Source organism: Geotrypetes seraphini, chromosome 4, assembly GCF_902459505.1.
Source record: "Geotrypetes seraphini chromosome 4, aGeoSer1.1, whole genome shotgun sequence".
Classification (NCBI taxonomy): Eukaryota; Metazoa; Chordata; class Amphibia; order Gymnophiona; family Dermophiidae; genus Geotrypetes; species Geotrypetes seraphini.
The window spans coordinates 319,330,357-319,351,876 of NC_047087.1; the positions used below are offsets into that span (position 1 = coordinate 319,330,357).

At 47.0% G+C, this 21,520-nt stretch overlaps 1 protein-coding gene across 4 annotated transcripts in view; it reads left to right on the forward strand.

Moving 5' to 3' along the window:
• Positions 1-21,520, forward strand: part of GRK5 (G protein-coupled receptor kinase 5) — a 331,566-nt gene that overhangs the window by 242,230 nt on the left and 67,816 nt on the right. For all 4 annotated transcript variants that reach the window (XM_033940660.1, XM_033940662.1, XM_033940661.1 and 1 more), the window contains exon 11: positions 10,393-10,482. In XM_033940660.1, the coding sequence (XP_033796551.1) occupies positions 10,393-10,482 (90 nt within the window). The remainder of the gene's footprint in view (positions 1-10,392; positions 10,483-21,520) is intronic.

Consider the following 21,520-nt stretch of genomic DNA (forward strand, 5'->3'; position numbering starts at 1 on the left):
TGATTCTGGCGGTTTAGCCAGGGGGGTAGTATCTGACTTTTCTAGTTCTGTTGGAGGCCTACTTGCTTATTCCAATTCGGCCTCTCATCCTCGCTTCCTTCGCTTTCCGATCTTGGGGCAGCACTATCAGTTCTGTGCACTTCCCTTTGGTCTGGCCATGGCTCCGCAGATGTTCACCAAGGTTATGGTGGTTGTCGTTGCGCAAAGGGGGCATTCTGGTTCATCCCTACCTAGACGACTGGTTGATTCGAGCAAAGTCGTTGCAGGAGAGCACCTGGGTCACAGCTCAGGTGGTAGAGTTTCTGCAGTCTCTGGGATGGGTTTTCAGAGCCGGTGGGCCCCTCTCAGCATCTGGAGTATCTGGGAGTTCTGTTCGACATCTCCTTGGGGAAGGTTTTCCTCCCAGAGGCCCAGGTAAGCACATTACAATCTCAGATTTGCCTGCTTTTGGCGGCCTGGTGTCCTCAGGCGCAGAATTTCCTCCAAGTCTTGGGGTCGATGGCGGCTTCCCTAAACGAATGAGGTGGGCTCCTGCCCATATGCTTTCTATGGAGGTGGTCACCTCAGAGGCACAGTCTGGATCACCTTGTCCTGTGGGGCTTGGCTCACTGCAGTCTTCGTTAGTGATTCCAGACCTCTTATCTAGTGCAAGGGGCGAGTCTGGATTGGCCGCAGTGGCTGTTGTTGCTCACAGATGCCAGTCTCCTTGGTTGGGGAGCACAGTGCCTAGGTCACTCAGCTTAGGGCACCTGGTCCACGGCAGAGGTGTCCTGGTCGATTAATGTTTTAGAGACCATAGCCGTCTGTCTAGCACTGTTAGCCTTCTGATCCTTTCTGTAGGGCAAGTCAGTCAGGGCTGGGCAGAGTCTCCTCTTCAGGACATCTCGGCCTCCCACAAAGCAGGCGTGGAGATTATGCAGGTGGACTTTTTGAGTCGTTATGCCTTAGTTTCTGGAGAATGGTGTCTCATCATGCAGCTTTTCAGCTAATAGTGCATTCTTGGTGTCAGCCCCTCATGGACCTGATGGCCACGAGTGTCAACGCCGAAACATACTGCTTCTTCGGTCCTCGCAGAGACAGTCAGACCGAGGCTTGGATGTGTTCCCTCCATGGCCATTAGTGGCAGAGTTCTTCTCCATTTTGTTCGCCATCCAGGCCTGTTGTTTTTGGTGACTCTAGATTGGCCCAGGCATCTGTGATACGCAGTCCTGGTGAGGCATCTGATGGCGGATCCTCTTTCCCTTTTGACCGACTTTCTGTCTCAGGGCCGCATTCTAATGTTCGATACGGGTCCCCTTTGTCTTACAGCTTGGCTCTTGAAAGGAACTGCTTAGGTAAGAAGGGGTATTCAGATAAAGTGATAGTAACGTAGTAGATGACAGCAGATAAAGACCCAAATGGTCCATCCAGTCTGCCCAACCTGATTCAATTTAAATTTTTTACATTTTTTCTTCTTAGCTATTTCTGGGCAAGAATCCAAAGCTCTACCTGGTACTGTGCTTGGGTTCCAACTGCTGAAATCTCCGTTACAACCTACTCCATCCCATCTAAACCCTCCCAGCCATTGAAGCCCTCTCCAGCCCATCCTTCCCCAAACGGCCATATACAGACACAAACCGTGCAAGTCTGCCCAGTACTGGCATTAGTTCAATATTTAATATTATTCAATATTTAATATTATTTTCTGATTCTCAACCCTCTTGGGGTCTCGGAGATTTTTCACTTCTTGTGCTTATGTTCGGGGTTGGCGTATATTTGAAGGGTGATGTGCTGCATGTGGAGTGGTCTCTTTTCGCGCTTCCCTGCCAGACATCTTAGAGTTCTTGAAGGATGGCTTGGACAGGGTCCTGACTTGGTCTTCTCTCCGGATTCAGCTTACGGCCTTGTCAGCCTTTCGTGGGTTGTTGAGAGTTCAGCATTTTGACTGCCATTCCTGATGTGGTTCGCTTCTTGTGGGCAGCCATCTTACTCAAGCCTCCCGTGCGACCATCTGTTCCTTCTTGGGCTCTGACTCTGGTCCTGTCTGTTCTGGGGCAACCACCTTTTGAATCTTTGGGGACTGCTCGTTGAAGGACTTTACTCTTAAAGCTGTCTTCTTGGTGACTATTATGTCTGCTAGACGTACGCTCCGGTTCAGCAGGAAGTTGTCTAACTTTGTCATAAGAACATAAGAATTGCCGCTGCTGGATCAGACCAGTGGTCCATCGCGCCCAGCAGTCCACTCCTGCGGCGGCCCTAAGGTCAAAGACCAGTGCCCTAATTGAGACCAGCTCTACCTGCGTACATGTTTCTGATCTGCAGGTTTTCTTTTGTAGGACTCCCTTCCTGGAGTTTTCCAGGGAGCGGCTTGTTTTGCGGCCTGTTCCTTCTTTTCTTCCAAAGGTTGTTTCTCCTTTTCATGTCAATCAGTCAGTGTCCTCCTGGTGTTGGGTAGTCGGGAGGGATCTTTTGAGCAGAAACAGTTGCACAAGTTGGATGGCAGTCAGGTCCTTCGCTTTTATATGCAGAGGACCCAGGAGATCAGGAAATCAGATCATCTATTTGTCTTTCCTAGTGCAGGGGTATCAAACTCAATCACATTAAGGGGCCGAAATCCAAAATACAGGCTAAGTTGCGGGCCTGACCCCACTCAATCTCCACCACAGACCCTGCCCCCATAATAATACTAATTATAACACCATTTTTCCATATATACACACACAATATAATCTTATTAACACATAATGGTCATGGTTAACCACAAAATTAAACTACACAAAACACACTGTATGCTAATCAACATTCATTCCTACCAGAACACAGATAACCCCTATGCAAATACAGGACCAAAAACTAAAAGTACTAATATATTTTAAAAAAACACCCTAAGATTCAAGATTCTGCATACAGTACAACCCCCAGAGAAAAAGAAACAAATGTATTTCTTCCTGAGCAGTGCAAAAGATAGACGGCAGATTAAAATGCTTAAAATTGACACAATTCAAACACTAACTTGAAAATAAAACCATTGCCCCTACCTTTGTTGTCTCCTTCCCTCCATGCTGTGCCTTCCTCCGGTGGGTGTCTAATCTTCTGGCTGGCTCCAAGCTGGCCGTTTTATGCGTCTCGCAGTCTGATGCCCCCCAGTGTCATCTTGTGGCCAGCTCCCTCCTCCTCACAGCCGTAGTGTGCATGGAGCCGGGTTCAGCGGCTCCCCGTGCGTCCTGCACCTGAATGGAAGCCTTCTCTCTGATGTCGCAATGTCAGAGGGCATGCTTCTGGATGAGGTGTGGGATGCACGAGGAGCCACTGCACACTGCTCCATGCATTTTATGGCTGTGAGGAGGAGGGAGCCAGCCACAAGGTAAAACAGGGCATCGGATCATGGGCCGTATAAAATGACCAGTCGGGCCGGATTTGCCCTGCGGGCCTTGAGTTTGACACCTGTGTTCTAGTTGGTCTTGGAGACTATTGCTTCCACTTATCTTCTTCAGCAAAGCCTGTTCCTGAATTTCTCAAGGCTTTTTTTGGGGTCAAGCATCTTTTTGAGCTGAGTCTTCTTTTGTGCCTCCGGTGTATATTTGCAGGACTGCAGTTTGGTTTTCTCTGCATTCCTTTGTCCGACACTACCTGTGGATGTTCAAGCGTGTTCGGGACGCGGTATTTGGTGAGCGTGTTCTGGTGTTGGCCCTTTGGGAGTTCCACCCTTGATGGGTACTGCTTTGGTACTTCTCATCTGTACAGAACAACTATACTGGTCTAGCAGTTGCCAAAGAAGGAGAAATTAGGTTCTTACCTGCTAATTTTCTTTCTGTTAGCCTGAAGACCAGTATAGTTCCCCATCCTTTCTGTCTTTATGCAGTGCTTGCAGGTTTTGCTCATATGCATGAAGTGAACATCACTTCATGCATAATGAGACTTCATGCCTGGTCCCTCTCTGTACAGATGAAATTAAATGAATCAAAAACAAAATTACTCTGGCTCGGCCCAAAATTAGTTCACCTGCCCACCCTCTTCACACTACCCACAGGCCCTGCTCTGCACCTTGATTTCTCAAGCAAGGTCCTCGGCATCACTATCGATTCCTCCCTCTCCTTCAACGATCACCTGAATTTCCTGGCAAAATCATGTTTTTTCAGGCTCCACATGCTGAGGAGAGTTAGATCCTATTTTCACCAAAAACATTTCACCGTCCTTGTACAATCCATTATCCTATTCAAACTCAATTACTGTAATGCCATTTATTTATGCCTAACAAAAAAAAGTCTTCGCAGACTCCAGCTTATCCAGAATACTGCAGCCAAACTGATTTTTGCTAAACGCAAATTTGATCACGTCTCCCCACTACTTACCAATCTTCACTGGCTCCCAGTACTCTCCAGAATTCATTTCAAATGCTCCTGCCTGGCATTCAAGATCATTCACGGCATCCTTCCGCCCCTAATCCCCCTATCCTTCCTCGCCCTGACGCCTGCTTCCACCAGATCAGCCCACAGACATAAACTATCCTTCCCCTCTCTACACGGCATCCTCCACGCAGGAAAACTGGGAAGATCCCTCCTCTCCAAAATCACGGGCCTTTGGAACGATCTCACTATCCCGCTGCGGAACCTGGGCTCCCTCCAACTATTCCGAAAACAACTGAAAACCTGGCTTTTCTCTAACATATAACATCTCTTCCTCTGTTTCATCCCCTCTTTATATATCCCCTTGTAAATCTTTCCCCTCTTTCTTCCTATATTTTTAGCTTTGTAAACCGTGTGGAGCTCCACTCCCGTGGAGATGATGCGGTATATAAACTTAAGGTTTAGTTTAGTTTAGTTTAGTTTGTGTTTTTCTTTTTTTCTTAATCTTTATTCATTTTCAAATATTACAACAAATGTATAATAAACAATCAGAAAAATTTTAACTAATCACTTGACAATCTTACTTATATTCCCCCAAATATATAGATATAAAAGAGTCCCATCCCACCCACCCATACATTAATAAGAAACAGTTATCAATTATTACCTTTCACAATCCAACCCCCCCCTATATCTTATCTAATACTAAGGAGTTTAACCCTTTCAGGACCAAGGGACATATTTGTCCCATAACTTTAAAATCCTATCAATTTTGATTGGGATAGTCTACAGTTCTAAATTTGATATGTACGGATTCCATATGATACTGCCTTTATGTAAACAAACTGGTTCCGACATTCATTCATTAGCGTCGTTGCCAGATTGACGAGAAGATTCACTTGCCACACTGTCCATAAGCCAGAAGCTTGATTTTTTTTAAAAAAAATAATGATATTTCACAAAAAAAATCAATTTTTTGGCATCTGCAAGCCCTTTTTACCATAAAAATGTCGTCAAAACCACAAAAATTGGCCTACGATCCTTATGGTCCTGAAAGGGTTAAGATGTCTGATCATTAGAATAAATAATCAATGGCCCCCAAATCTTTTTAAACTTATTATAATTTCCTTGTTGCATGGCAAGCACCCTTTCCATTTTATATATATGGCATTCTGAATTCCACCAAAAAGTATAATTAAGTTTAGTGTAATCTTTCCAATTTCCAGTAATCTGCTGAATGGCAACCCCTGTCAATATCAATAGAAGTTTATTATTATTTGCAGAAATTGGGCTTTTAAATCTCATTGATGTACCAAATAATATAGTGTCATATGAAAGGGCAACATGATTTTCCAACAATGAATTAATTTGGGACCAAATTAACTTCCAAAAGGCATTTATATAGGGACAGAAAAATATTAAATGGTCCAGTGTCCCAGCCTCTAAACCACAATGCCAGCATCTATTGGACCTAGAGCTATCCAACTTCTGTAAACGAACTGAGGTCCAAAAAGCTCTATGCAACAAAAAAACCCAAGTCTGTCTCATAGATGCTGTCCTTGTAGTTTTTATTCTCCAAGACCAAAAACGTGGCCATTGAGAGGCAGAAATTTGGTGCCCAAGCTCAATGCTCCAAATATCTCTAAGGACAGTTTTTTTGTTTTTTATTCAAATATCCATACAACAATTTATACCACTGTGCGGCTTGGTGACCCAAGAAATCCGCCTGAAAGCATAGGAATTCCAAACTATACTGAGAATTAAGAACTTTCCATTAAGGGAACCCCTCCTGAATAGCCTGCTTCAATTGCAACCATGTGTTTGTTTTTTTCAGCGGGTTCTAGTATTTTTCTAGGGCCAGGGAGATATAAGAACAGCGGCTATGGCTCAACTGGCTTAGCTGGTGAGCTGTGGGGACATTTTCACTGCAGGATTTTAGTTCTATACATGGTCCAACAGTTGTTACCATGTGTTTGTTGGGTTTTTTTAACCTTCTGTTCAGAGTGTTTTTATTGTTCTCAGTTAGTATTTTCCTAGGTTCTGCTTGGCTATTCAGCAGACTGGAATGATAGAGGGAGCCTCCGCTAATATATTACAACAAGTTGTTGTCTCAGTCTCCACCTGCTGGTCATAGTGAGGCATATACCCATCTGTTCAGAGTAATTATACTGGTCTACAGGCTAACAGAAAGAAAATTAGCAGGTAAGAACCTAATTTCTCCTTTTCTTCAACATAAAACTTAGTTTTGTTAACAGCATAATAGTATCCTTTTAATAGTAAACTTTTATTGATCATGACAGGAGTTGCCATCCAACATATTACTAATAACTGGAAAGACCACAGTAGACTTAATTTTAATTTCTGTTGGAATTCGTTGTGTCACCTATATAGAATGGAAAGATCACTGGCGGTACAGAATGGAAATTATAAAAATTTTATAAAAATATGGGAGCCATTAACATCTTTTTGTCTTGATTAAATGCCATTTTTCTATTAATTATACACCACTTAGTGTTGGGAGGGGGGAGGGTTTCTATTGGAGGGCTTATGATCTTACAATTAATAATGGGCTTGGTGGGGGGAGGGTTGCTTTTATGTTTATAAAGTATACTGATAAGATGTTCAAGTGGTCTATTTAATATTGTTAATATGAATTTTGTACACTTGATGAAAGCTTAAAAATGAATAAAGAATTTAAAAACAAAACAGCATAATAGTAGTAAAAAGACCAAATAGAAATGCAATGAATGAGGTAACTCAAAATCAGCAAACTGAATAATATGAAAACCATGAAACAGTTTCAGAAATATACTTAACAGCACTGACATTCAAATGAGAGAGATATAATACGTATGAAACACCTAATAAGCACACAGCAGAGCATTCAAGTGACAGAGATATGACGCTATTGCTTATCATATAGCCAAGGAGCCAAGTACAGATATTAGGTGGATAGAAGATGTACGGTACAGAGTCTGTTGGAATAAACAGATGGGAGGATAAACTCAAGGCAAGTTGGTTTATACCACAGTTCTTCAACCGCCGGTCCGCACAGGACCGGCGAGATGGACGCCGTTAAATTTCCTGCCCCGGTGGTGTTCACGGAAATCTTCTGTTCCTCCCAGCCTTGGGTGATCAAGACAGGCTGCCGACGTCGGCCATTCCATCTGTGAGTCTCGCCTATGCGGAAACAGGAAGTTGAAACAAAATAGGCGGGACTCAGAGAGGGAAGGTCCCGACGTTGGCAGCCTGTCTTGATCGCTGCCCCTGCCGAGTCGCCGAAGAGGGCCGCGGGGAAAGTGCAGGCAGAGAGGAGATGGTCAGCATGCGTGGGGAGGTCAGCGTGTCGATTGGGGCCATTAGCAGCGTTTGTGCTGAGAGTCTGCCCATGTGCAGGATGCGGCGGGTAGGGGCCTCCGGCTCGTCTTGGGCGGCAGGGCCTGCGGTGCAAAGCTGTTTATGCCGGCATGGGGGGGGGGTCGCGAATGTGCAGGGCACAGCAGAAGTAAGATCATGGGGAGCCTTCAACAGTAGCTGTCTCCTCTCCTAGCAGCTCTGTACTTACCAGGGCAGTGATTCACTTTGGCAACTTCCCCTTTCCTCAGAGGCGGCAATGGACCCAAGGCTGCCTAAGTAAATCACTGCTGCAGGCAAGTACTGAGAGCTGCTGGAAGGAGAGGAAGCCAATGTTGGAGGCTGGGAAGCTGCTGGATAAAGGGAGAGCTGAAACTGGCCCTGGAGGAAGGTAGAAGGAGAGATGCTATTGGGAGGGGAGGAGGAAAAGGAATAGGAAGAGAGTTAATGTTGGATAGGGGGAAGGAGGGAAGGGAGAAGGGAAAAAGGAAAGAAACAGCTGGCAGGGAGATTACAGGAGGGGAAGGGGGTCAGGGTGGAATGGAGAGATCAGATGAGGGAAAGGGGAGAGACAAGAGGAATGAGAAAGTAGAGAGAGATTGATGCTGGAAAGGGGGTCAGCAGAGAAATGAGAGAGGGATAAAGATGCTAGATCTGGTGTAGGAGAGATAAAAATGAAGAAAGCAGTGAAGCTGGAATGAATGATGTAAAAAGGAGAGAGGAGGCACAGACTGGATGGAAAGGGGAGAGGGGCATAGAAAGAAGTTAGATACATATGGAAGGGGGAGAGGCCAGACAGTGGATGGAACGGGCAGACGCTGGAAGGAAGAGTGGAAAGAAGATGAAAGCAGAGACCACAAAAGGTAGAAAAAAATCATTTTATTTCTATTTTATCATTACAATATATCAGATTTGAAATATATATCCTGCTAGAGACATAACTGGGGACTGCAAAGCCTAACACTATTCCTATCATGTGTGACTGCAGTATTCTGTTAGCATGATATTTCTGTGTAGCATTCTGTAATAATTTGGCTTGTTCAGTTTTCTTGATAGTAGAGGGGATATATGTGAAGGGGAGGGGAGACAGGGGTTTTGTTGGTCCTTGCTCTGAATATTTATATTTATAAAATGACAATTGTACAGAATATTGTTTCTTTTTATACTTTAACTAGTATTTTAGCCCGTTACATTAACAGGTGCTAGAATATATGTCTGTGTGTCTTTATTTCTGTCTCTCTGTCTCTCCCTCCCTGTCTGTCTCTCTGCCTGGTCCCCTTTGTCTGTCTGTCTTCCCTGAGAAGCAGCCACAGCAGCATTCCCCCTCCCTTCCCGCGGTCCCGACAAACGTTCGGATTCCAGCAGCCTCTGCAGCACTCTACACACGCTGCTTCGGGGCCTTTTACTGCCCAGCAAATCAGAGCAGTAGAAGGCCCCGAAGCAGTGTGTAGAGTGCTTGCTGACCCCCTAAGATGGATCCTAGCATCTGCCAGCTATGATTTGGATTTTTCTTCCCACTTTGCATTTGTCCACATTAAATTTTAACTTAAATTTGGATGACCAGTCTTCCCATTCCCTAAGATCGTCCTGCAATTTTTCACAGGCCACATGCATTTTAACAACTTTGAATAGTTTTTTTTCATTTAGTTTTTTACTTTTTTATGGCCATACGCGATGAGGGAGCTGGATGCGCAACAGAAGGCCGGGGCTCGCTCCGCCCACTTTTTCTCTCACCACTGAGGGCGCCGGGGGCTCGGAGGAGAAACGCTAGCAGGCAATGTACTACTGCTGCTGGGGGTTTGTCAGCGGCAGCGGGGGACAACTTCCCTCAGACAGCGTTCGCGCCCTGCCTCATGTGCACCGCCGCCCGCGCTCTCTGCCATTCACGTGTTCAAGTATGGCTCTGGAGAGTTTGCAACAGTTTTGTCGCGAGCGTGGGTTCTGGCAGCAAAGTTACAGGTTTATCCTTGAGATGGCAAGAGCCGCCGCTGCTGACAGCCTCCACGCCCCCATAAGTAAAAATGAGATCTTAAGTGCTGGAATCGGCGGCTCCCAGAAGTAAAAATGAGATCTTAACTGCTGGAATTGGCGGCTCCCAGAAGTAAAAATGAGATCTTAACTGCTGGAATCGGCGGCTCCTCTCAAGATCCCCGACTGCATTGGACTTCCGACGCAGATGGGGATCCTGAGAGGAGCCGCTGCCTCGTCTTTCAACTTAAAAATATACTGAGGCAAGGAGTAGAGCAGACCGAAGAACAGCAGGGCCGACAGCCGCCGCGTCCGACATCCGCCTCGGGGAAGGAGAGAGAGTGTTTCGCGTGCATGCGCACTCCTATTTGCAGTGCCCTACATCTCACAGAAAACGGACGCACGCCTAGGAAGTGCGCATGCGCAGCTTACCGTTTTATTATATTAGATAAAATACGTTCAATATAAAATCATAACTGAGGCTTGTGCAGATGGGATCAGATGGTTTGTGGGGACCGAGCTTGCGGAGACGGGGCAAAAATGTGTTTTTTTTATTTCGGTCTTAGTAGTTTGCCGGTCCACAAAATAATTCTTTTATTTCTGCCGGTCCACAGGTGTAAAAAGGTTGAAGAACACTGGTTTATACAGTTAAACAAGATATAAGTAACTGATTTACTTACTGGGTGTGTAACAAACTAGTCCTGCACTGCTCTTTGACGTGTCATTCATGCTCTGCTTTTTACAGGTCACATTAGAATATCGGATCTAGGTCTTGCTGTTAAGATCCCTGATGGGGAGACCATCCGTGGCCGTGTAGGGACAGTGGGATATATGGGTGAGTCCTATACACTGTACCTCTCCTCTCTGCCCTAGAACGTATGACTTTTGGCAGTGCTTTCTACTACATTTGCTGTGTGCAGGCATAAGAGATACCGAAGACGACCCAGCACCTACCTTGACTTCCGGAAGAAAGATTACATTATATTACATTGATGTCTTCTCTCCCACCAATACCTTTCAGTTCTAGTTGGTTTACAACAAGAAATTAGAAGATTGATAGCTGTAGTATGCGTCGGAATCTGGGAATGGTCGATACGGTTTGGTTAGATCATTTGACAAATTTCTTGAATAGTATGGTTTTCAATTCTTTCCTGAATGTTTTGTAGTTGGGCGTTGTGGTCAGCAGATTTGAGAGGTGGTGGTCTATTTTTGCTACTCTGGTGACTAGTAGACCGTCATATATTTTTTTGCTTTGCATGCCTTTGATTGGGAGGTGGGTAAAATGTGCTTGAGTTCTCCTTGGTCTGGATGTGTTTTTCCAGATTAGGCAGTTGTTCAGATAGCTTGGTCCATTTCCATTTAGAGCTTTGAATAGGGTGCAGTAGAATTTGTGTTGTATGCGTGCTTGTACTGGGAGCCAGTGTGAGTCTTGGAAAGCTGAGGTAATGTGGTCGTATTTTTTCAGCAAGTTTATTATTCTTAGGGCTGTATTTTGGACTGTTTGTAATTGTTTTAGCATGTTGGCAGGGTATGACAGGTAAAGTATGTTACAGTAGTCCAGGTGTCCTAGGATTAGCACTTGTACTATGAGTTTGAATTGTTCATTGTTGAAGTATTTTCGGACTTGTCTTAAGTTGTGCATGGTTGTGAATGCCTTCTGAACCGTTTTGCTGATTTGAAGTTGCATGGTGCAGCCTTTGTCTATCATTATTCCCAGCAGTTTTAGGTTGGGTTGTAAGGGATTTGTGATGGAATTTATTTCTAGGTTTGTTATGGTTGGGGTTTTGTTTCTTTCTAAAAGTAAGAATTTGGTTTTGTTTTGGTTCAGTTTTAATTTGTGGTCTCTCGTCCATTTTGACACTGTTTCTAGTGCAATGTGTAGTTTATTCGTTGTGTTGGGGTGGTTTGGTTGAATGGCAGGAGGATGGTAGCTGTATGACGTTATACCTTATTTGTCTAAGCATGTGCCAAGTGTGGCTATGTAAAGCTTGAAGAGTGTTGGTGATAGTGGGGAGTCTTGGAGGACTCCGCAAGGGTTGTTCCAGGATTCTCCTATAGCTACCGTATTTTTTGGTCCATAAGATGCACTTTTTCCACCCCCAAAAAGGGGGTGCATCTTATGGAGTGAAGATGAAAATAACCACCCCCGCCCTGCCCCTCAGTATCTTTTTAAGCGCCCCTTAAGCCTGGTGGTTCAGCGGTGTATGGGCCGGCAGGAGCATGCTGTCTGTGCTGCTGCCTGGGTCTGTCCTGCTTTCAGCATGGCTGTGTCAGTTCTCGCGGGACACTAGAGCGGTCATGTGACTCTTCTCACGCTAGGAAATGGGGAAATGTCAGGTCAGGGCGTCGTGATGCCGTGCACTGAGATCAGCCGGGGCTGGTGGCGAGAAAGTGCCATCATGCAGTAGAGTAACGTGGAAGGAGCTGAAAAGCTGTCAGTCGCACTCCCCACATGCTCTTCCCAGCCTACAGAGTCACCCCGGAGGCGTGAGCTGGAAGCTGTGCAGCAGAGGGGAAGCTGGGGCAGTAGGTGCTCTTGCGCTTGGTTGTGGCAGAACAGCTAATTTATCTGCAAATGAAAAGAGCCCCGGGGGGATTAATTGCTTTCAGTTAAATAGTGGTGCTCCCACAGTCAGATATACCTTCCTAAAAATATCTGTAATGAGACGCACAGAAATAGGTCCCACGTAAGATTTTTTTTAAAAACCAACACCACAATCTGTTTTCTCTCCCGAGTGGTTTTATTATTTAGCTCTTCCGATTAAAAAACGTGATGCAGGAACTCATGCCCATATTATGTTAGGAGAAAGCATGTCATAAAAAAGCAGACTGATCTAGCTGTGTACATAGAAGTAACAGGAAGCTGAGGTAAATATTAATTCTTTAGCACTCTCCAGACCAGTAGAGGTTAATGTTTACAAATGGATATATATCCAATCATGACCAGCAGGTGGAGACTGAAAACAAAACAGTGGAATAGTACATAAGATATCCCATTCTCTATTCTCATCAGTCTATTCAGTCTCCAGCAGGTGTTGAGTGAGCTGTACCCATCTCCCTTGGTAGGGCTGTTGGAATTTGTTTAGGGGGTTTCTAGTCCCTGTTTTTGGCCTGACAGAGCTTGGGCGGGCCCTGTCTGGGGGTCTGTCTGACCTCGGGGGTGTCAAACGGGCGGGGTCCCTCCCCCCACTTCCTCTACCTCCCCACATTTTTTTTAGAGGATCCTCAGCAGTAAGCCTTGCCCCTAAATCAAACAAGGCATATTGCTTCGAGTGCCTGTGGAGTCTGTTCTAAAAAAAAAAAATCCTGAGGTAGTGCTGGTCTGCAGGGTTGCTTCCCTGTCAGTTTACTGTATTTTTGCACTAACCGGCACTTTTCTTCTAGCTAGGTCACGAATGGAGCCATTGTGCCCTTCTCCAGGGGAGTGGGACACAATTTGGTCCAGCCGCGAGGCACTCGCAGGCGGCCTGAACTCAGCAGCGGCTGCAGATGTCCAGAGCGAGCCGGCCTTAGTGCCTTGCGAGCCGGCTGAAGGCAGTGAAGCAGCCGGGTCTTCTCTCACAGCCTCCGGAGGGATTCCCTGAAACCGCCGACGGTAGGGGAAAAAGGATTCCCTCTCAGCTGATTTTTCAACAGCTGATGCCGATTTGCCTGCTTTAGCGTCTGGGACAGTTTAGGTTTCCCAGCTGCTACAGGCCCTGGAGGGGTTATTTTTGGCAGGATCTTTGCCATTTTGACAGATAGTTCCCTCCATTTTGTCTTCAACCTCAGGTGACCTTCCCCCTGTCTTGCAAATACAGGGGCAGGTTTCAGCAGGGACCCCTGCTGGGGAAGGAAGTCTCTGGGAACCCCCGGGGGTTTTCCCCCTGATTTAATTTCTTTCTTTGTGCAGACATTTGGGGGTTTCAGGGGTGGTTTCCCTCTGCATCCTCTGTGGCTTTGCCTCCCTCTTTTCATTTGCCGTCCCCTCTTCCTCCTCCCTCATCCAAGCGCCCGCGGGGGGCTTGGATTGCGGATTGGTGGTCGGAGGAGTGTGTTGGCGTGGATGAGGACCTGGCCGCTTTGGCAGTTTTCCAGGATCCTCTAGAGGGGATTGCTGCTGGCAGTGGGGCATCGGGTTTCCCGTCTTCCGGCGCAGAGGCATTCGTGGTGTGCCTTTTATTCAGAGGGATGTGCTTTTAGACCTGATTTAGTAGGTCTCCTCGGTTCTGCATTTTTGAAGATGCGCCACCGGAGACCCCGCATTAGGGGGCCCCTCTGCTTCAGGGGGTTTGTCCTGTTTCCCCGCTCTTTTCCTATGTGTCAGGGATTTTCGGGTGCAGTGGAATACGCTGAGGGCGCTGTTTCAGTTGGCGCGTGCCTTGGCTCGTTGGTATTCCATCCCAGAGGGGGATAGGGCTACCTTAATTTCGCCAGTGGTGGATGCGGTGGTCTCGGCGATTTCTAAGCAGCATACTGTGCCTGTTGCGGGCGGTTATGCCCTTAGAATCTCTGACACTTCATAAGCAGAATTTTGATGACTCTGCCTTGGTGGTCCAGACGGCTATTTGTGTGGGGCTGGTGGCTTGCACCGTGTTTCGGTGGTCTGAGCATGTCCTGGATCGTGAGTCTGATGACTGGTCCTTAGTGGATCAGGAGGTGGTGAAGATTGAGATGGCTGCCTCGTTCCTCTCGGATGCTCTTTGACTTGGTGTGGCCTGTGGCTAAGTCTGGGGCTTTTGGTGGCCGCGCGCAGTACCTTGTAACTTCGTGCTTGGTCGGCGGTTGCCACATCCAAAACTGAACTTCCAAAATTTCCCTTTCGAGGGTTGTTTTTGTTTGGAGAGGACTTAGATAAGTTAGTTCAGACTCTGACGGACTCTTAAGGTGCCCCGTCTGCCTGAAGACCGTGCCCACCTGGCGTCTCGGGGTGGCACTGCCCTGGGGCATCTGCGGGAATTTCTCAAGTTTTGCCCGGGGCGTGGGGCTGCTTCTTTCCAGGCTTCTGGTTTTTTCCTGGGGTCGGTTGGCTCAACGCATGCAGTCCTTTCAGGGGGCTGGGAGTCCCTCCGCTGGTTCCCCTGCTGCCCATCCTGCACGATGGCTCTTTGCCGGCGCCCCCTTTGGTTACAGTGGGTGCCCGGCTGTGCAACTTGTTTCCCAAGTGGGCCGAGATCACGTCCGATCAGTGGGTCCTAGAGGTGGTGCAGGACGGTTATGCTCTGGAGTTTGCCTGCTCTCTGCCAGATCATATCTAGCCTCTCTGTGTCAGGCGGCATGGGAGACACTAACCTTTCACCAGGCCCTTCAGCACTTGCTAGATCTCAAAGCGGTTGTCCAGTGTCTCCTCAGGAGTGCGGCACCGGCTACTACGCCATTTCCTTTGTGAGGCCCAAGAAGGAGGGGACCTTTCAGCCCTTCTTCGATTTAAACAGGGGTCAACAGGGCTCTCAGAATTCCCTTTTTTCGCATGGACACACTACAGTCTGTCCTTCTGGTGGTTCAGCAGGGGGTGTTCCTGACTTCTCTCACTCTGGCGGAGGCCTACTTTCATGTTTCTATTCAAGCCTCTCATCAGCACTTTCTTCGCTTTGCGATCTTGGGTCAGCACTATCAGTTCTGTGTGCTTCCCTTTGGCCTGGCCACGACTCCCCGGACATTCACCAAGGTGATGGTGGTCGTCGTGGCAGCATTGCAGTCGGAGGGCATTCTGGTGCACCTCTACCTGGACGACTGGTTGATTCAGGCAAAGTCGTTGCAGGAGAGCACCCGGGTTACAGCTCGGGTGATGGAGTTTCTCCAGTCGCTGAGCTGGGTGGTCAACCTTTCCAAGAATCGTCTGGTCCCAGCCCAGTGTCTGTAGTACTTTGGGGTTCTGTTCGATACCTCCTTGAGGAAGGTCTTCCTTCCAGAGGCCCGGGTAAGGAAATTGCAATCTCAGATTTACCTCCTTATGGCGTCCTGGTGTCCTCGGGCGCAGGATTTCCTCCAAGTCTTGGGGTCGATGGCAGCATCCCTGGACGTGGTGAGGTGGGCGCAGGCCCACATGCGTCTTCTTCAGTATGCTCTGCTCCGGAGGTGGTCGCCCCAGAGGCACAGTTTGGATGTCCCTGTCCCTCTGCGAGGCTTGATGCGCTGCAGTCTTTGTTGGTGGCTCCTGACCTTTCATTGGGTTCAGGGGGTGAGTCTGGATCTATCGCAGTGGACGGTGTTTCTCACAGATGCCAGTCTCCTCGGTTGGGGGGCTCAGTGTCTAGGTCACTCAACTCAGAGGGCACCTGGTCCATGGAGGAGGCGTTCTGGTCAATCAATGTGTTTGTGATCAGAGTTGTCCATCTGGCGCTATTATCCTTCCGCTCCCTCTTAATGGGGACGTCGGTCAGAGTTCTGTCAGACAATGCCACGGCGGTGGCTTATGTCAATCATCAGGGAGGCACCAAGAGCACTCAGGTGGCGGCTCAGCTCAGGCTTTGGGCGGAGTCTCACCTTCTGGACTTCTCGGCCTCTCACATAGCCAGGGTGGAGAATGTTCAGGTGGACTTCTTCAGTTGTCACATCTTAGATCCCGGAGAGTGGTGTCTCAGCCCTGTGGCCTTTCAGTTGATAGTGCAGGCTTGGGGTCAGCCCCTGATGGACCTGATGGCCATGGGTGTCAACGCCAAACTGCCCCGCTTCTTCAGTTGTCGCAGAGACGATCAGGCCAAGGGTCTGGATGCTCTGGTTCAACCATGGCCAACAAAGGAGCTGTTGTACATGTTCCCTCCATGGCCATTAGTGGGCAGAGTTCTTCTCTGCATTGTTCACCATCCGGGTCTGGTGGTTCTGGTGGCTCCGGATTGGCCTCGACGTCCGTGGTACGCGGATCTAGTGGCAGATCCTCTGCCTCTCTTGGAAGACCTTCTGATGCAGGGTCCCATTCCCATGTTCGACCTGTCTCCCTTCTGGCTTGTAGCTTGGTTCTTGAAAGGGGTCGCCTAGGTAAGAAGGGATATTCAGATAAGGTGATCTCTACTCTTGTGGTCCTGGAGACTTTCTACCTCTCAGGTTTATGTGCGGGTTTGGAGTTTCTTTGAGGGGTGGTGCCAGGTGCGGGGTGTGGTCTCTCTTCACGCTTCCCTTACTACCATCCTAGAGTTCTTGCAAGATGGCCTGGATAGGGGACTGGCTTGGTCTTCTCTCCAGGTTCGGCTTGCGGCCTTGTCAGCCTTTTGTGGGTTAGTGAAAGGTCAGCGTTTGACAGCCATTCCTGATGTGATTTGCTTTTTGCGGGTGGCCAAGTTGATCAGGCCTCCCATGGCAGACCTCTGTTCCATCTTGGGATCTCAATCTGGTTCTGTCTGTTCTGGTGCATTCACCTTTTGAACCATTGGGCGGCTGCTCTTTGAAGGACCTTACTCTGAAGGCGGTCTTTTTGGTGGCCATTACTTCAGGTAGGCGTGTTTCTGTGCTGCAGGCTTTCTCTTGTAGAGCTCCCTTCTTGGAGTTTTCTAGGGAGCGGGTTGTCTTGAGGCCTGTTCCTTCCTTTCTGCCAAAAGTTTCTCCTTTTCATATCAATCAATCTGTAGTCCTCCCGGTGTTGAGTAGTCGGGAGGTCTCTGCTGAGCAAAGACAGCTGCACACGTTGGATGTTGGTCGGGTCCTTCGCTCTTATGTGCAGCTGACCCAGGAGATCAGGAAATCATGTCTCTTTGTCCTTCTGGTGGGTCCTTATAGGGGGGCTGGCGCCTCTAAGGCTACTATTGCGCGCTGGTTCATAAAGACTATTGCTTATGCTTATCTTCTGAGGCAGAAGCCTGTTCCGGAATTTCTCAAGGCTCATTCCACTCAGGGTCAGGCGGCTTCTTGGGCTGAGTCTTCGCTCGTGTTTCCAGTGGACATTGTAAGGCTGCGGTTTGGTCTTCCTTGCATTCTTTTGTCAGACTCTACTGGGTAGATGTTCAGGTGCGTCAGAATGCGGTGTTCGGTGAGCGTGTTCTGGTGTCAGCCCTTTGGGGCTCCCGCCCATGAAGGGGACTGCTTTGGTACTTCCCATTCGTAAAGATTAACCTCTACTGGTCTGGAGAGTGCTAAAGAAGGAGAAATTAGGTTCTTACCTGCTAATTTACTTTCTTTTAGCTTCTCCAGACCAGTAGAGGTCCCCACCCTGTCTGTTGTTGTGTTGTTGGGGCTGTTGCGCAGGCAGTTTTGTTTTTTGCTGTGGGTTCTAGTATTTTTCTAGGGCCGGGGAGAATTAAAGAACAGCGGCTGTGGCTCGTCTGGCTTAGCTGACGAGCTGTGGGGACATTTTCCTTCAGGTATTTCTCCTCTGCATTTTCCAACTCCTGTTCGGAGTATTGTTTATTTCTGCTTCCAGTTCTTAGTTCTGCTTGGCTATTCGGCAGACTGATAAGAATAGAGAAGGGGATATCTCTTATGTACTATTCCACAGTTTTGTTTTCAGTCTCCACCTGCTGGTCATAATTGCATATATAAAGATTAACCTCTACTGTTCTGGAGAAGCTAAAAGAAAGTAAATTAGCAGGTAAGTACCTAATTTCTCCTTATTCATGAACGTGATTTAGCAGATTGAATGTTAAATGTACCTTATAGCAATAAATCAGTTTTGAAATGCGCTGAACACAAAGGGGTGAACATAAGAGTTGCAGTTTAATGGAATAATGTACAAGGGGAAGTCTTGCATCATCAATCTAATACATTTTCTTAAAGGCATGAATAAACGTGTTATTTGGATTTAGCTCATACCTGTTCAGTAGTTGTTGCTCAAGGCAAGTTACAGTCGGTTCTAGTATTCCCCTAAACCGAAAAAAGGAAAATTAATCTCCATGGAAACGGAACAAAAAAGCCAAAAAATGGAGAAAAGATCTGAACCAACTGAGGATATACAACTTAAAGCGGATCTTTGTTGATATGATCCCTGCCATTGTAGAACATACAATCTAATTGTCTGAGGCAAAGGAGGGGGAGGAAATTGGGTAAAAAATGGATCTGATGGTTCACCGGATCTCATGTGTAGCACCTTAAATCCAGAGGGGCGTGACGGGCAGCTATGCGGACTGAGGCTGCAATTGTGGCCCTGTGGGAGAATAAGGTAGGCTGTTTTGCCACTCTTTTAGAGAAGCAGTCAGCACTGGCTGGGGTGGCCTAGGGGGGTAGTATGGGATGTGCTGCTCTTGGTGCATGGCACAGGAAGCCTCAGCAGCTGGGTATCTGGTGGGGAAGACACAAAAGGGATATCTGATGAAAGGGGGAAGAGGTGAGACAGGAAGACACTGGATGGAAAGAGAGAGGGGGACTGATGCTGTATGGAAGGAGAGATACTGGGAGATACTGATGGGCTGCAAAAACCAGAGGGAACAGTACAGTTTAGGAGGTGAAGAACTTATGTGCATGACGGAAGAGCGGGACTCACAAGAACTGACTGCAGCTATTCTGAAAGCGGGGCGGGCCCAGGCAGCAGCGCATACAGCATGCTCCTGCCGGCCCATACACAGCTGGACCACCAGGCTTAAGAGGCGCTTAAAAAGGTACTGCGGAGCAGGGGGTGTTTTAAAAGGAAGGTCCGGTGAGCGGGCGGGAGTGTTTTAAAAGGTAGTGCCGTGGGGAAGGAGGAAAAAATCCCTCCTGTCTCAGCCTACCACTAGAGGTGAGGGGGTGGTAGGTTACAGGTCAGAGAAGGGGGGACAGGGTGCAGAGCCTGGAAAGGAGTGAGAGAGGCTGGGTGCACAATTTAGTTCAGAATGGTTTTTTTTCTTGTTTTCCTCCTCTAAATCTGGGGTGCGTCATATGGAGCGAAAAGTACGGTACTCTTATCCTCCACCTCTTCCTCTTAACAACCACCTCTCATTCTAACAATATAACTTCAAGAACTTGATCTAAATCTTATTGTAAACCACATAGATTCCTTACAGAAAATTGTGTTATATGATACTGCATTGTATTGTTAATATATTGATGATACAGTAAATAAAAGAATTGAATATGAAAAAATATCCTTCTCCATTCAGTACAGTGGCACAACCCAGTATTATCGCATCATAACAATTTGCAGTTACCATCTGATGGACTGAACCCCATCTGCTGCCCTTTTATGCTTTCCAGCATGTGGCATGTTGGGAAGGATAGCGTGAAAGGCATCTGAGTGTGCTGGGGTAGAAGAACCCCTCCAAGAAGAAATGGAAAATGAATACATTTGGGTTACTGGTGGCAAATGGGCATAGAGATCTCGAAGTAGGTCAAAAGCAAAACACGTTGCCAGTATTTTTGGAAAACAGACCCTCCCCCCAAAATCTCTATTGTTTTATGTGGGAAGCAGTTAGAGGATGCAGGCTTCCCCCCCCCCCCCAAGCCGCTTGGCTCAAAACACAAAAGAGAGATGTAGAAGAAAAAATAATTAAAGTAGGTGGTGGATAGCACATTTCACACTCGCACCTCTCACACAGACACATCCATATATGTGCTCTTCCCATCCCTCTGCATTTGTCCCTTCATGCCCACTGTGAAATCAAGATGGACCCACAGTACACTTTTGTTTATAAAGAATCAGGTTTCTTCAGCAGTGGAGAAAATGTTTTGGTATCTGCCTATGTCCCACTAAATAGAGTTTTTCCAAAAGTAATGATGTTGTGCCTGGATTACTGTAACCACATATATCTAGGATTACCAAAGAAACTTGGCCCTTTACAACTTCTACATTATACAGTGAGGGGAAAAAGCAGTGGGACAGATCTGTGTTCTGACTCAGTTAGATCAGCTATTTACTCACAGGATGAGATGAGGAGGTGCTCCCACATCTCTGGAAAATATGTAACATGGTATTTACTTTCTTGTACCTTATGTTCTCAAGAGGAAGGTAGGTTGATGGTTCCATGAGTCAGAGATGACAGCTACTCGATCATGCCATTGTGAGAAGAGCCGGAATGGTCCGGAATGAAGTGCCAGTATCATTGAAGCTGGACAGGAGCTGATCTCTTGTGAGGTACACAGTGGCACTAGATCAGAAGTCTTAGAATTTATAAGAGTTGCTTTGATTGGAGCTATTTACTAGGTTTTATCTTTTATTTAGGGAGGGATGAAGAATATTACTATTGTGTGATGTAGTTTATATACATGAATGGTTAGACTCATTGCTTGGACTGGTCTTAACTGCATTTTATTTTTGTTGACTGTTCTGTGGATGAAGGCACATTACACAATCATATCAGAGAATGATCACTACTCCTATGTCATTCACTCTTCCTTGCTAACATTTTAAATTTTGATTTTTCTACTTAACAAATTGTCTTTTTTTCTCTGTTTCTCTTGGGCCACAGACTTAGAAGTCCACCCGGTATTGTCTTTAGGTTCCAACTACTGTTGGGATACTCTTCTTAGTCTTGCTCCACTGGGTGGAGCTTCTCGAACCAAGCACTGGCTAATGTTGCACAGCCTCTGACTGCTTCCCATAAATACATAAACACCAAACCCTCTACCCCCTTTCCAAGCTGTTTCCCTCTCCCATCCCTTCCCCCGTACCCTTCTTCCAGGGTTGAATGGAGTGGAAATAATCAACTGAAGCCTAGAGGTAGGTGCCCCAGTGCAACACATGGAACGCCCATTCTTTTTAATAGAAGGAGTGGGCAACGAGAGCCGCAATCCAGTTGGGTTTTCAGAATTGCCCCAATGAATATGCATGAGATCTATTTGCATACGATGGAGGCAGTGCATGTAAATAATCTCATGCATATTCGTTGGGGAAATCCTGAAAACTCGACTGGATTGAGGACCGAGATTGCTCACCCCTCTTTAATGGCATCAGGGCACCCAGATGTCTTCAGAATACTAGTGTAAATGGGCATATCTAAGTGTACCAAGCAGTGCCTATAACTTAATCATCAGAAACAGTCCTATGCTCCGCC